The sequence below is a fragment of the Brachyhypopomus gauderio genome, unplaced genomic scaffold (genome assembly GCF_052324685.1).
Source record: "Brachyhypopomus gauderio isolate BG-103 unplaced genomic scaffold, BGAUD_0.2 sc69, whole genome shotgun sequence".
Classification (NCBI taxonomy): Eukaryota; Metazoa; Chordata; class Actinopteri; order Gymnotiformes; family Hypopomidae; genus Brachyhypopomus; species Brachyhypopomus gauderio.
This window is the reverse complement of record NW_027506890.1, coordinates 1,410,614-1,424,901: the sequence shown is the minus strand read 5'-3', so window position 1 is coordinate 1,424,901 and position 14,288 is coordinate 1,410,614. Positions and strand designations below refer to the sequence as shown.

General features: G+C 42.9%; 1 protein-coding gene across 4 annotated transcripts; it reads left to right on the top strand.

The window, feature by feature from the left end:
- The first annotated feature begins 4,945 nt into the window (after positions 1-4,945).
- On the top strand, positions 4,946-13,802 carry prdm2a (PR domain containing 2, with ZNF domain a). Of its 4 annotated transcripts, none has more exons than XM_076989606.1 (2): positions 4,946-5,087; positions 6,782-13,802. In XM_076989606.1, exon 2 carries the CDS (start codon positions 6,925-6,927, stop codon positions 11,206-11,208), a length of 4,284 nt encoding a protein of 1,427 aa, XP_076845721.1. In that variant the 5' UTR covers positions 4,946-5,087; positions 6,782-6,924; the 3' UTR covers positions 11,209-13,802. The 4 variants fall into 4 exon arrangements, with proteins under 4 accessions (XP_076845721.1, XP_076845722.1, XP_076845723.1 ...); XM_076989607.1 differs by having other exon boundaries at positions 4,950-5,087; positions 6,779-13,802; XM_076989608.1 differs by lacking the exon at positions 4,946-5,087 and adding an exon at positions 5,098-5,442.
- Positions 13,803-14,288: the final 486 nt, after the last annotated feature.

Below are 14,288 nucleotides of genomic sequence, written 5' to 3'. Positions count from 1 at the left end.
TGCCGGCAGAAAGGTCACGCATGACTACAGCTTTCCAACTGCATCTAAAGAATCTTCATGCTGAAAGAATCAGGAACATTGAAAGCATCTCACTCCACTCATCCCTGACTAGCTGGCTTAAAAACAACCGAAAAAGAGCTGAAGAGGGGAACATTATACTCACTGAAACAGAGAGCACCTCGTTCTTTTACAACGGGCACCACGTCAAAGGTAATGACCGCTCTGACCATCCCGGCTGGCCGGCTGCAAGACTAAATACAGACACTCTGACCTGCCACGCTGCATAACCAACATGCCAGCCTTCTGACTAGACTCACCTCCATCCAGATGTTAGCCGTGTACAGTGGGGTTGGGTGGGCATGGAGGTTTTTGCTTTGGTGTTTGGTAATGCTTTGGTATTTTACCAGTGCAGCTGTCCTTGCGTGGCCAAATTCAGCTGGTCTTAATTACAGGTACTGTACATGTCGGTGGTTACCAGGAGCATCATATCTAAATCTACCAGTGGGCTTTGCTGTTAAAACCAACAGGTCTGTTAGCAAACCTTAATTTTTCAATACATGTGATCATCCATGTACGTTTTGAATAGTGTTTTTCCCAAACTGATAGTGTTTTTCATTCAAACAGCTTTAGTTAAGGGGGGTGGGGAGGGGGTGTTTGACTCTGATCTTCTCCTCTTGTATGGGAGTCAGTAACCTGCTCCTGCCCTCGTCGTTACAACGTGTTCAGCAAATTTGAGGAAGTGGTTTTTTAAGAAGCGTTTGCTCTCTGCCCCACCCTGCCTCTGTGTCATGGGCCGCATGAGATCTTCCTCTTGACTCTAGTGATGTGTGATGTGGTCCTGCGTCTTTCTGATAAAATGACTCACTGTGACTTAAGCTGTGTGGGAACAATTACAGAGCATAAACATAGTCAACATCAGTTCGCTGGGTCCCCTAACACTGTACTTACGTGGTACTGTAAGGGTTGTGTTGACTTGGTACATGTAGACCATAGTCCATTTCACATAGTCCACATCCTGGGCTTTATCCCCAGTCAAACCATTTAGATTATACTGTTATTTTTCAGTGAATGTTAGCATTGGGTTACAGTGGGCATAAACTCCTTCTTAGTAAAAGTACCCCGCCTTACTTACATGCTCATTTAACTGTACAGGACACGAGTGAAGTATGAGTTTATGTGATACCACATCGTAAAATTCCCTCACTCCGTGGAACCATCATGAGCCTCACACCAATTGTAGGGACCACTGAGACCCCACAAAGCTAACACAGCACCACAAACTGTGGTTGAGTAAACCAGTACACACACTGCATACCAGTGCACAAACACATGCAGATATTTCATGAAGGAAGATAAACAAAGTAGAGGTTTATAGAAGAAGACACACTCCATTGCAACCTTGATGAATTGGTTAATCTTCATCACATTTGCCAGGTCAACTCTCGCGAGCCCCACCCATAGCCGACACACAAAAAGGTTTGAAAGACTGACCTCTAGTGGCCATATGTTAATAACCTCAGGAAATTGAGACATCGCGGATTAAAGTAGCGCTATGTAATGTGGGAGAATTGGCGACCTCTCTGATGGAATTATGTAGATTCACGGAATGTGCGGCAGGATTTGGGCTGTAACGTGGGTGGTGCTTTGCTCCATTTGCCCGAGCGGATTTATCTGACTTTTGCGAGAACATACATATTGAAATAAATAAATAAAAACTCGGTGATGGAAGTGTACTCTAATGAAGTATTGTGGATTATCTACTGTCTTAATCATATCATTATCCACAGTGGAATTTATGGCAAGTGGTTTTAACCATAGACAACAAAATATGTTTTAACATATAGAGGGTTCGTTTGACTATCCATAATAAAATGTTATACCCACGAGTGATTTTTGGATCTCTACAAACCGTAAACCATACTATTCTCAAAATGTGGATAATTGTTACAAAAGCTACACACAAGATGTATTATAATTCTTACTACACATTTGTAGATATCCAAACGTTTATTATGGATACTCAGACGAGTATGTTAAAACCGCTAGTCAGCTTTCATTACTTTATTTTGACAAAGATGTGCCTGCCTGCTGTCTGGTCTCACGTAATGTCAATTATGTCAACTGATCTCACTTCAACATTTTAAGTTACTATATAATAATGTAATTATATATAATACTAAAAACTATGTTATATAGCAATGACCACAAGAGGGGGCATAGTGCTGTTTTCTGCTTGAGGAGAGATGAGCGAAACACAAATTTCAAAATTTGAACGGAAAAGTCTTAATTCTCACTATCTGCAGTTACTAACATGACCTGAAACACATGTATGTATTACTACTATGGTTTAAGTTATTAATGTACCGAATCTAGATAGCACATCATTAAATGTTTTTCTTCCCTCCACGTTTATTGTATTACCTCAGTATTAAACTGGTATGTCTCACATGTGTGCACAAAAGAGGTACCCAGAAGGTCACAATGCACATCTTCAGAATGTTCTACAATTATTGGGAGGCTATCTATTTGATCAGACCAGTCGAGCACATTTTCATTCCAAGTTTAGATGTACACTATATTGCCAAAAGTATTGGCTCACCCATAGTTCCATAAGTTTTGTGAAGGTATTGTCTTTCTCCCTTGATGGAAGACTGTGGTCATTTCTAAAATACAACGTAGCCCTGTATATCCAAACCTTTATACCAAATTTATCATGATTTGCATTGCAGGCCAGGACAGTGGATCTTGGAGAATGAAACAACTGCTCATTGACAGTAATGTGCTTTCCTGGCTTGTAACCCAGATTACAGCTATGTACACAATGTAACCGGGTATCTGATATTGCAGCAAGTCTCTCAGTCTTTACACATTCCAAATGAAATGTCATTAAAGCTCATATGCCACATCATTTCTTTACAGCACTCCAAGGACATTGTTTCTCTGACAGAAACGCTCCGTCTGGGGTATGGGGTCTGCACCACAGGATTTGTGGACTGTGTAGTCTGTGAGAATCCTCGGCATCTCTGTGTTGATACAACACAGAAAGAGAAATAAAATTTAAAAACCCCACCAAAAACTCCTTGGTAACCTTGGTGAGATCTGTAGGCCCCTGCTGTCTCAGTGAACAAAACATATGCAGCAGATTCACAGACGTGAAGACATTCAATGTCCACCTTCTCCCAAACTGTACTTTTATATACTTTGTGCAGGGTGTGTTCTCTGCCTGCGTTACCAAGTTCTTCTTTTTTGGTGACGGCTGCAGTTCTTTTTCATCCAGTGCCCTAGTGGCACCCACATCTGTTGACGGTGCTAAGTGCAATTCTGTACAGGAATTAGAAGCAACAAAGGAGAGCTCTCCTCCTCACAGCCCATGGAGTTCAGTAAGGCAGCGCTTCAAAAGGAGTGTAAATCCTGTTGTGCAGCACAACAATTTCCATTTACTCCAAACTGGATAACAGGAAGAGACATAATGATTCAGCTGTACTTGTGTGTCTACAGCAATTTAAACAGATGTGAATCTCTGTGTGCCTCGCAGACACAAGATATGCAATGAAAAAAACATCTGTATTTATCTACCTCTATCTCTCTCTCACAATTGATTTGAGGTTTTGTAATATTTTTAATTATTTTGTACTCGTACATGCCTACAGAAATTCAAACAGCTGTGAATCTGAGACACATGCACATGGAATAATGCAGTTATCTGTTTCACAGGTGTAAATCTGTGCTTCTTCAGAGGAGATATGTAAGGTCATATGTAAGACCTCTCTTTCTGTATCACAGATGGATGGATGGATGGATGGATGGAGACAAATGTCCATCCTCTGGACCTTCTCACTCACCTTAAACATCAGCCTTCAAATCCATGACTCCATATCAACATGTTTCTGTCAGCAATGGATGCAGCCAATGGAGACCTGCTAGAAGCTACATCACCTTTGTCAATTTTACTCCTTTTACATTCAGTAGGGTTGACTCTGACTTTGAATTTGTCTTTGAAATTTTGACATTCTTAATTCAACCTCCACAACCGGTCACTAGCCACAAAGGCTCTTTGTTCAAAAGAAATGGCCTGTTGTTTTGAACAAATAGCATATTGTCAGGCATATTTTAAACACATCTATTTGACTTTTTTTAGACATGTCTCACGGACTGATTAATTGCTTTCTGATGAATTGTGACTTTGACTTATGAAGTGAATGTACATGCTGTGACAGTAAAGATGAAGCAGACTTCATTATTGAACACTCCAGTGTCCAGGCACGCTGAACTACATCATGGCTAAATTAACAGGGGTAAACAGGAAACAAGAAGACAAGCAGGGGTTACTAAGAAAAAACAAAAACAGCACTCGACTGACAGAATGGCAAAACAAAGACGTCACAACTAAGACCAGGCAACAGAGGGGCATGAATACACAAGATAAATAGGCTACAGTCATCTGAATTATTTCAAAAAGAAAAAATAAACTATTTAGTCATGTGTGTTTTCAGATTATAAGCAGTTCAAAATATTAAATATGATATTAGGGTCCAGGCAATTTTAAAGTGTGTTCTGACTAACCATCAAATCAAACAATAAATAAAACTAACAGCATTATAAATATTTTGCAGCGGTCCAATGTAAATGATAAACAAGTGATGGAAAACCTGAGAGACCGGTTAAATAAAAGAACTGGATTGGGATTACAATATCATTGTGCATAGGCTGCTTGCTAAAATGACAGCATGCTGTAGAGATCTGGGTCTGGATAAGCACATATGGAGAAATCAGTAGAAATGTTGCAGCATAGGGAGAAATCAGTAGAAATGTTGCAGTTCCGATTAAATCCATCTGTCGGTGGATGCCGTATATATCCAATTCTCTTTAGAATATTTTTGGGCTCCGGCAAAGTTCAGTTGCTGAAATGTGATAATGGATTTGGCGACTGTGACTATAAACGCTCGCACATGCGCAGTCAACGCTGTGTACTCTGCAGCAGCCAGCTAACCTAACCAAGCCTTAGCTTAGCCACCGAGACGGGCACCGCAGCACCGTCCGCCGAAATGTTGCCCACATGAGAGCGGCTAGCAGACGTCCTAAAGTCGGTAAGCAATGTACAGGTATGCGTTTACTAGCGCACCGCGGTGCTGCCAAGCAAAATCGACTGGCACCGAAGAGCCAGTTCACCGCAGCAGGCTAAGCTAGGCTGGCCAGCGACTGGTCACCAGTGTTTCTGTACGACACCGACCCATCACCTGCGACCAGCTAACGGCGTCTGACTCCGCACAAGAACCTCGGTTCTGTTGTTTAAGACGATAAATAATGCGTGGGGGGACTTGTAGTCAGCGCGAACGGTAACGTGTGTCTGTCGGTGACCTTCCAGACTGGCGCCTGTGCTCTTAAAGGGCTCCGGCACAACCGCAACATGTGTGACCCGAGGACACGAAGATAACGCACTCGGTACCGACACTTCTGACCAAGTTACTGCATCTCTTTTTACCAATGTTGTTTTGTTTGGTTTTTATTAGCCACCAAACCGCCCGGTCTGCCTGACTTTCAAATCCGTTGCGAGAAACAACGTAATTTCTTCCAACAACAAAGAGTGTGTGTGTGTGTGTGTGTGTGTGTGTGTGTGTGAGAGAGAGAGACAGAGAGAGAGAGAGAGAAATTAGGTTAGTTTGTCTCTCCGACAGTCCTGGATCCGACCGCTCCGTGATAATATGGCGTACGAGGGTGCTGATGATCAGTCGGTTCCGTTCATCAGCCCTCTTTGTAATGGAGACTAATGCCGTTTATCAGGCGTCCTTTCAGATGAAGTTGTACCGGGACTCCACCCGTCAGGCACCACCGTGCCACTGTCGGGGGATAAAACGGCAAAACGAATTTCAAAGCACATTAAAGACTAGTGGTTACTGGACCGGTGATAAAAATGTCATACATTTACGCTATATGTGAGGTTATACTGTGCTGTCGTGCATTACAGATTAACGTGCTGGTACATGCTGTACGCTAGAAATGTGTGGCAGTGGGTATTCCTACGCGAAGATACATACGGTTGCTAATAACGGTGATGAAAATATCAGGCTTTTTGCGTTATCCCCTCCCACTCAACAGGGTACGAAAAGGCATGCAAAGAAGACAAAAAGCAGACACTGTGTTCTTAGTCGCAACTTTGCAGTGGACAAGACATGAAATTAGTGTTTGTTAGGGCAACGCAGAAAAACAGTCAAGTCCAGAGTGATTTTGCTCTACCTTGGATGCATGATTAGGTCATTATACAAGTTCTGCAGCATAATGTCTCCATGCGGGTTATACTACAATCACTGAGACACACACAGACAAATACATTCATATACACACTGTTGGTGATATTCTGTGTGAAGTATGTCTAATATCTCCACTTCTCACTAAATCTACCTAATCAGCCAGTAATATGATTATCTTGTCTCCTGGTCAGTAGGAGATCACAATAAATGCAAAAGGGAGACAAAATGTTGAATCTGAATAGGGAGTGGAGAGAGGCCAATGGTACAGGGACGTGGGATTCTGAGTGGGGTAAACAACAGTTTCATTAATGTTCCTAATTACTGTATACTGAAGAAATGAGATTTAACTTGCATCTCCATATAATGCTGAGATGTTCTGCATTTCTGCATATCATCGTAAATATTTCCTCATTTGAAAACTCCTTGTCTTATTAATTCATTTGTAACTGGGTCAATATACGTATTTGAATAGTCCAATGTTTTTACCTCCTCCCCACCCCAAACCCACCCCCCACCCCCCTCTGTGGAAGCAGAGGAGTTTCCTGTTTCTTCAGGGCAGTAGGCGCAGACATCTGTAATCCTGCAGATCGCCACTGAGAATCATCAGCCTTCTCTGACGGGGGAGACTAGCCCAGCGCGGAAGGGTGAGAGCAACAAACGGGGGGGAGCACATGAGATGATGGAACACTCTGTGGAGGAACAGAATGTTTTTACGGAGGCCGACCTGGACCCTGACTATGACCCAGATATTAACCCTGACGGTGACCTCCGGACCTCATGCTTGTTCTCCTGCCAGCAGTGTCAAAGACGATTTAATAGCAGGCAAAGCCTGGAACGGCATACTGCAACATCCTGCCGCACTCGCCTGTTCAAATGTCGTCACTGTCGAAAGGGCTTCAGCACACAGTTTGGCCGAAGACGGCACGAGAGAAGACATGAAAACATGAAAAGAAGGACGGGTCGTTTTATGGTGAAGCCATCTCGAAAGAGTGAGGGAGAGATTCAGAAGGTGGTATCTTCACAAGAGAGACATCACAGCTCCCAGCCAGTCAATAATTCCCCCATGCCTGATTCAGAAGGAAAAGGTGACTTAGATGGACATAGAGAGAATAAAGCTTCCTTTGTCTGCAAGTACTGCAAGAAAGCTTTTGGGACTCACACTAGCTTGCGAAGACATGAACGCAGGATACATGAGCGCCATCTTCTACCCAGAGGAGTCTGCCAGAAAGTCACAAGTTTTGAAGAGCCTCGTGGTGTGTTGCACACCTCTTCAACTGCCAGTATACTGCATGAGGAAGAAGGTGAACAGGAGCAGGAGTATATGGTTGACATCTCCAGCAACATCTCTGAGAACCTCAGCTTCTACATTGATGGCAAAGTTATCTCCACCAGTGCAGTCACTAACTGTGAAGTGATGGAAGTGAACTCTGGCGCAGCTGCTTTGATTGGACTTGATGCCTTGATTATCAACCCAGGTCAATTTACACAGGCTCTTAAAATAGAGACTAATGACTCTAGCTCAACCTCTGACTTCCCTGGCCAACCATCTGGCAGAAGGAGGACATCAACCCCACCACTTCTGCCACAAATAAAAACTGAACTGGAATCAGAGTCTATCCTAACAACGTCATCTTCCTCCTCAGGAACGACACTGATTGGCACTGTTCTTCCCCAGCCTTTAGAGAGCACCGTCTTACAAAAAGAGAAGACTATCTATTTGTCCCCCAAGCTAAAGCAGCTTCTACAGAAACAAGAAAGCAGCAAGTCCACATTTGCTCTCATTACCGAGGGCCAGAACTTTGGCTCACCTTTATCACTAGCGCTTTTACCCGCAACATCCAACAGGTTTAAGAGAAGAACAACGTCCCCTCCCAGCTCTCTACAGCAAAGCAGTGCGTCGGGGGCGGAAAGAACCGTGACGCAGGAAGGATTTTCTTCAGCCTCTAAGCTGCCAAAGATGGAGGGTGTCCAAGGGTCTCCTGTACCAAGCTTATGTACAACGGATGAAGTGGAAACTGTAAATGCAGCTAGAAGTGATGACATTGCTGGCGCCGAGCAGCAGGCTCTGCCACTGGACTGCTCTGCTTCAGGAACCGGGGGAAGGTCATGCAACCAGCAGCCGCTAGATCTCTCTAGTGCTGTGGGCAAGACGGATGGTGAAACCTTGGCCGAGGGTGTTCTGGATCTGAGTACAGGCAGGAAGAGTACAGAGTCTGACCCGGCAGGAAGTTCAACCTCCCAGGTACCAATTAGGCGTGCTAAACCCAACTCGGACATGTTGGAGAAGGTCTTGCTGAACCAGTATGCTAGTGCAGATGTCCCAACAGCAGCAGATGCAGGGCTTCTCGGTGCTCCTATAGTAACAGATCTTGCTGTAATGGCCGTGGCTGAACCAGTCCCTGCTGCTAACCCTGAAGGGATTATGTTTGAGCTGTCTCTACCCTCTCCTGCATTGCATGCGGCCCCTCCTGCTGTACTGAATCATGGTGTATTGCATGCAGCCTCTCCAGCCCAGCTGCCCACTGAGTTATTCACATCAGTGCCATCGTCCATACCTAGTCATCAACTTAACCCTCTCTGTGCCACTGTTCAGTCACCCATCTCTGTAGGGCCCACTACTACCTTAGAAGTCTCTGCCGCAAATTCTTTAGCTGCTTTTAACGTGTCGCTTCCAGACTGGCTAAATTCTGCCCCTGGAGGCGTGACCCACACTCTAATACCCACAACCCCATCTCTAAGCTTACAGGGTTCTCCATTTCTCACAGATCAATCTGTATGTGAACTAGCACAAAGAGCCCTGGTGGTAGATTCTGTCTTGTCACCCGAAGCTCAAATATTTTCTCCTTCCCTGTCGGTAAACCAGTCGAACATTGCTTCCCTGAGTTTCCCTCCAAATGTCATTGTTATTGAGTACACGGTTGCGCTCGAGTCCTCTGAAGCGGCACGTGTCCTTCAGGCTAATGCCGTTCACTCTGACCAGACGCCACACACTGACCTGCCAGAGCTCCATTTGTCACCACCACCACAGGCCGATACAGTTGAGCCATCGGTTCCAGACCAGGTACGGACTGGAAGCGTTGAGCCTTTGGTTGAAGAAATGGCTTTGCCCTCAGCCATTCCTGCAGCTCCGTTGGACATGCCAGAGGCTGCAGTGCTATTAACTCATAGTCCTTGTTCTCCAGGAACAACAGAGACCAAACTGGAGAATGCAGATAGTTCTGCCTGCTCTGATCATCTCAAAACGGAGAACTCGGACAAATCTGCACGGGATAAGCCTCCCCTGCCTCCGCTCAGCAAGCGCTTTATGTGTAACGCGTGCGATGAGCCCTTCCAGTCAATGAAAGGTCTGAGTCAGCACATCGGTGAGCACTCAGAAACGTGGCCATATAAATGTGAGTTTTGCGTGCAGCTGTTTGAGAGCGACACTGGCTTATTGGAGCACCGCTCCAGTTATCATGGTATTGGTAAATTCTACATCTGCAGAATATGTTCCAAAGAGTTTGCTTTTCTTTGCAATCTAGAGCAGCATCATCGAGATGTGCATCCTGGCCAGGAATGCTCTCACACCGAAGTAGAAAATGGTAAATTAAGACCCGAGAACCACAACAGTCCAGTAAGGGTGGACACCGATTGCCTGGTGTCCCCAACAAAAGGCAGGAATCACCAGTCCTACAACTCACCTGCAACAGCAGAAGATGTTAAGGACTCTCAGAACACTGCAGAGGAGCTGTACACCACCATCAAGATCATGGCGTCCGAAGGGGTCAAGCCCAAAGGTACGGACGTCCGACTTGGTATTAATCAGCACTATCCGAGTTTTAAGCCGCCTCCATTTCCGTACCACAACCGAACACCGGCAGCGACGGCAGCTGCCACAGCTACTAGCTTCACCACCCATAATATCCCTCAGACCTTCAGCACTGCCATTCGCTGCACCAAGTGTGGGAAGAGCTTTGACAACATGCCCGAGCTGCACAAGCACATATTAGCCTGTGCTAATGCGAGTGACAAAAAGCGCTACACTCCAAAAAAGAACCCCATACCCCTCAAGCAGTTTGCGAGAGCCCAGCACGGAGTTCTGTCGCCTGCTAAGGGAGTCAACAGTAGGCAGAACGTGTCCTACAAGGTTGGACAGCCAAAAAAACCCGGCTGCTCTGATCTAGTGGCTAAAGTGCGGCTGAATGCACACAGTAAGAAGAAATCTGTGTGGGTGCAGAGAGGCAGGACTATGGGGAGGAAAGGGTCCCAGGATGAGCTGGAGGTTTATGTGTGTCCTTATTGTAGCAGGGAGTTTACTTACCACACCAGCCTGAAGAAGCATATGGCTGTCAGCTGTCCTATGAAGCTAGTCTGCAGGAAACCTAAAAAGAGAAAAGGCAGCATGACCCTAGCGCAGGAGAACAACGGGGGCATTCGTACTCGTACGGCAGACGTAATGCTGAAACCGCGAAGGTTAAACCAAGGACAGAAAACTTTAGCGAAAGCACAGATCAGTGTGTCGGGTTCAGCCAGCAATGAGAGTCTACCACTTAAAGCTCACATTGGCAAAGGGAAAATTACTGTGCATAGTTTTAGGCCTAAAAAGTCTGACAGTCTGTCAACTTCGGTAGTCCACATCAGCAAAAAAAGCAAACCCATTCTAATTGAAGGTGTTCAGTCACCTCTTGTCTCCAACAAATCTCCTGCAGCGCACGGTAAACTTCAGCAGCCTGGCATCAGGGTGCAGGGCATCGCCAGGGAAACGAGGCCGAGGGAATTGGGTCTGGATCCACAACCGATGGCAGAACATCAGCTCTCTCTGAGAGTGAGAGAACGGACTGGGCGTCCCGTTACTCGCAGTCTGCTTCTGGCTAATACTACCAACAGAAAGGGTGTCGCCGTCACTCCAGCCAAACACCCTGGCCAGACAGACAGACTGAATACTGGTGCACTCCCTGTTGTTGTAGAGTCAAACGAATAAGACGACATCTTAAAAACAGACAAAAAAAGGTTTTAATGCTACGCTTACATATAATCTCAAACAAGGTGATGTTTTTACCTGTAAATATGAACCACAGACAGTGATGTAACATTTTTAATGGAAAACTGGCATTATAAGGTGAATCTGAATGTAAAATGATTGTGAATCGTGTTTTGTTAATTGTGCTGCTAATAGCAGAGTGCCCTTTGAACCAGGACTCTTTATCAGTGGAAAAAATGTCTCAACTGGAATGTAGAGTACCTTTTTATATGCTAAAGATTTGGGATTTAACAATCATAGATGTCATGACATACATACATAACCAATTAACGTCTATAATATTGGTTGTTTGAAACTAGTGGTTCTTATTTCTGGCCCATGGGTACCGCTGTGCTGCCCTTCTTGGTGTTCTTACAAGACTACTGACTCATCAGATAATCATGAAGCCCCCCACCAGCACACATTTTGGCCATGAAGCAAATGTGAAACGTGCAGTGTAGACTTGCAAAATTCCCCCAATTTAAAAACGAACAAAAAAAGGAATCCCACATTACACAGATTCCTTATAGCACTTGTAGTGTAGCAGTTTGCAGCACCCATATCTGTACGCCTACCAACTGAACAGACATTAGTCTGCCTAAACATAACACACTTAAAAATGGTTTCACCCAGAAATGCTAGCTCAGTGTTGGCACAAGGTACCATGATTTCATTTGCATAATATGAAACTGTTCCCCTATGGGCGTCTAATAATTAGTAACAGCATTAGCATGTTTTGTAAGATTGGAAGTATTCCTTTTAAAGATTAATATCTCTATAAATATATATACAGTGTTATCATACAAATGAGGGTTCTCAGCAGATTTTCATAAGGCATGTCAAATGTTCATTTGTGCTCTATTGTCAATTGTCCATTGTTAATATTAACACCCCAAGATGCTTTATGAATATCAGTTGTGGAAAGTATTCAGATGTTTTACAGGCTGGATTACAGGAGATTCATCTTCTCTCTGAACATGCTGGAGACCTGTTCCCACGTGCAACAGTAGTGAACCAGCCACAGGCTGGATTATTACTGTGCCTCAATCTGGAGTGTTTTCACATCTATACTCTTGGTGAAATTCCATTTAAGAGTGCTATTTGTTTTGTGAGTCATTCTTATGCACTTTATAGGTTATAAAGTTTCTTGTCACACTAGTTGCAATACTAGGCTGTTTGTGAATAATTTCAGTAATTTATTAGTGTAATGATTTAATGTCATTCAAAAGAAAAGTATATATATATATATATATATTCCTTATTTTGCAGGTTGTGTGTTTTAGTTGATTTATATGCTGTAATTGACTTTCATGTTCATACTTGTTATTGTGTCAGCTGGTATATTTGTTTTGCTGTAGTCTAGTCTCCCAGTGGGGTCAGGTTAATGCATGCCATGGTCTCGCTGAAAAAAAAAACAGTGAGCAAAAATGTTGTCAGCATGCCACCTAAAATACTGCATCACTTCAGAAACGTGAATCGTTGTAAATGGGAAGAAACATGCAGTCTGTTCTGAGACTATTTAAATATTTAAAGCAAGTTTTTATTGCCTGACATTCAGATGAATACAGGTTATTCTTTTAATTGTTATTTATTTTGAGATTTAATCCCACTGTCAAAGTAGATATTCTCATATCAAATTGTAATGATGTGGTTGTACATGATGACCTCAGAAAAAATTAACGATTTTGGCAGTGTTCTAAAATTGGGGTATATTACAGATTGTTGTTATGGTTATGATTTGCACAGTTCTTTTTTTAAGGATATAAAATAGTTTTTGAGCATTTTAGCTGTTAATACCATGTGGAAACGGTGTGTAAGAAAAGCTTTAAGGGTTTCTGAAGAAAATGTTTATCTTTGCTGGTCTAAAGTGTTTTAACATTAAGTGGTGTTATAGCTAATTGGTTTTGAATGATTGGGGTATCCAGCTAAGTTACCTGGGCTGAAAGGGTTACCTGAATCAGCTTCATCAGACGACTGTACGGGCACTTTGAAACTGATGGTTTAAATTTAAATTAAGATTAAATTAGCAGTGACAGCAGATGACTCGAATATGTTTACATTATGACTGATCAAGAAAATGGTATTACCAAAGCCTGTTTAGTTAAAATTAAACTGAGCTGAAATTACAATAGAAAGAACACCAATATGGGCATATCTTATATGCACACAATTTACTATTAAACTGTAATACAGTAACATTAGTTGGTGTGTGTTCTGAAACTCCTTATCTGAAGATGACTAATTTCACAGAGAAGATGCTTTATTGTGGGTTTAATTTTAAAACACTTTTTGCACCTTGTAAATCAGCACAAGTCATGAATCTTAAATGTCTGCACTTTCTTGCCTGTCAAACTACCAGCCTGAGACCATGACTCTCATGTACTGGGCCTGAGGGTAAAAGCTGTGAACAGAAGGGATTTAAAATTCCTAATTTACATGAAATGTGATTGTGGAAAACTATGTAATGTTAACATTGAAACCATGTCTATGTTTGAGCCTTAGTGCAACTTTTGAAATGCCATGTTGTGTGTTGGAATAAATTACTCCATGAAATATTTGGATGAGATGTCCTGGTCCATGTTACGTTATGAGAACTACATAATAAATAAATAAATAGCTCCGTTGCTTTTATATATGCCGCTGTTGCTTATGATAACAACTTAAACTTTACATTCAGACTTAAAATAGTCCATATCTGTTAAAAAGAATAGGTTATTTAGAAGAATATTAGTAGCAGTTCCCACAAGTAATGCCTTCGTTTACCAGCAGGTGGCACTGTACAGCTGCTGTGAAACAACGTGAAATCTTTAGGGTGAAATAAAGCCAGAAGTAACATTATTTTAAAACTTACTCCATAGAAAGAAAAGTCGAAATGGACTAAATAATGTTGTTTAAAAACGTAGACAATCTTACAATATAGAAAAAACGTAGTAAAAACAAGTATATTAACTATATGTATAACATGCATCCAGGAACAGATTAAAGCAGATTAAAGTAAAATAAGTTCATGTTCGGCCTCTAACATTTACGATATTAATGCA

Bases quoted from the DNA above. Each gene is read 5' to 3' on its own strand.
- prdm2a (XM_076989606.1), top strand. From the start codon at position 6,925: ATGATGGAACACTCTGTGGAGGAACAGAATGTTTTTACGGAGGCCGAC.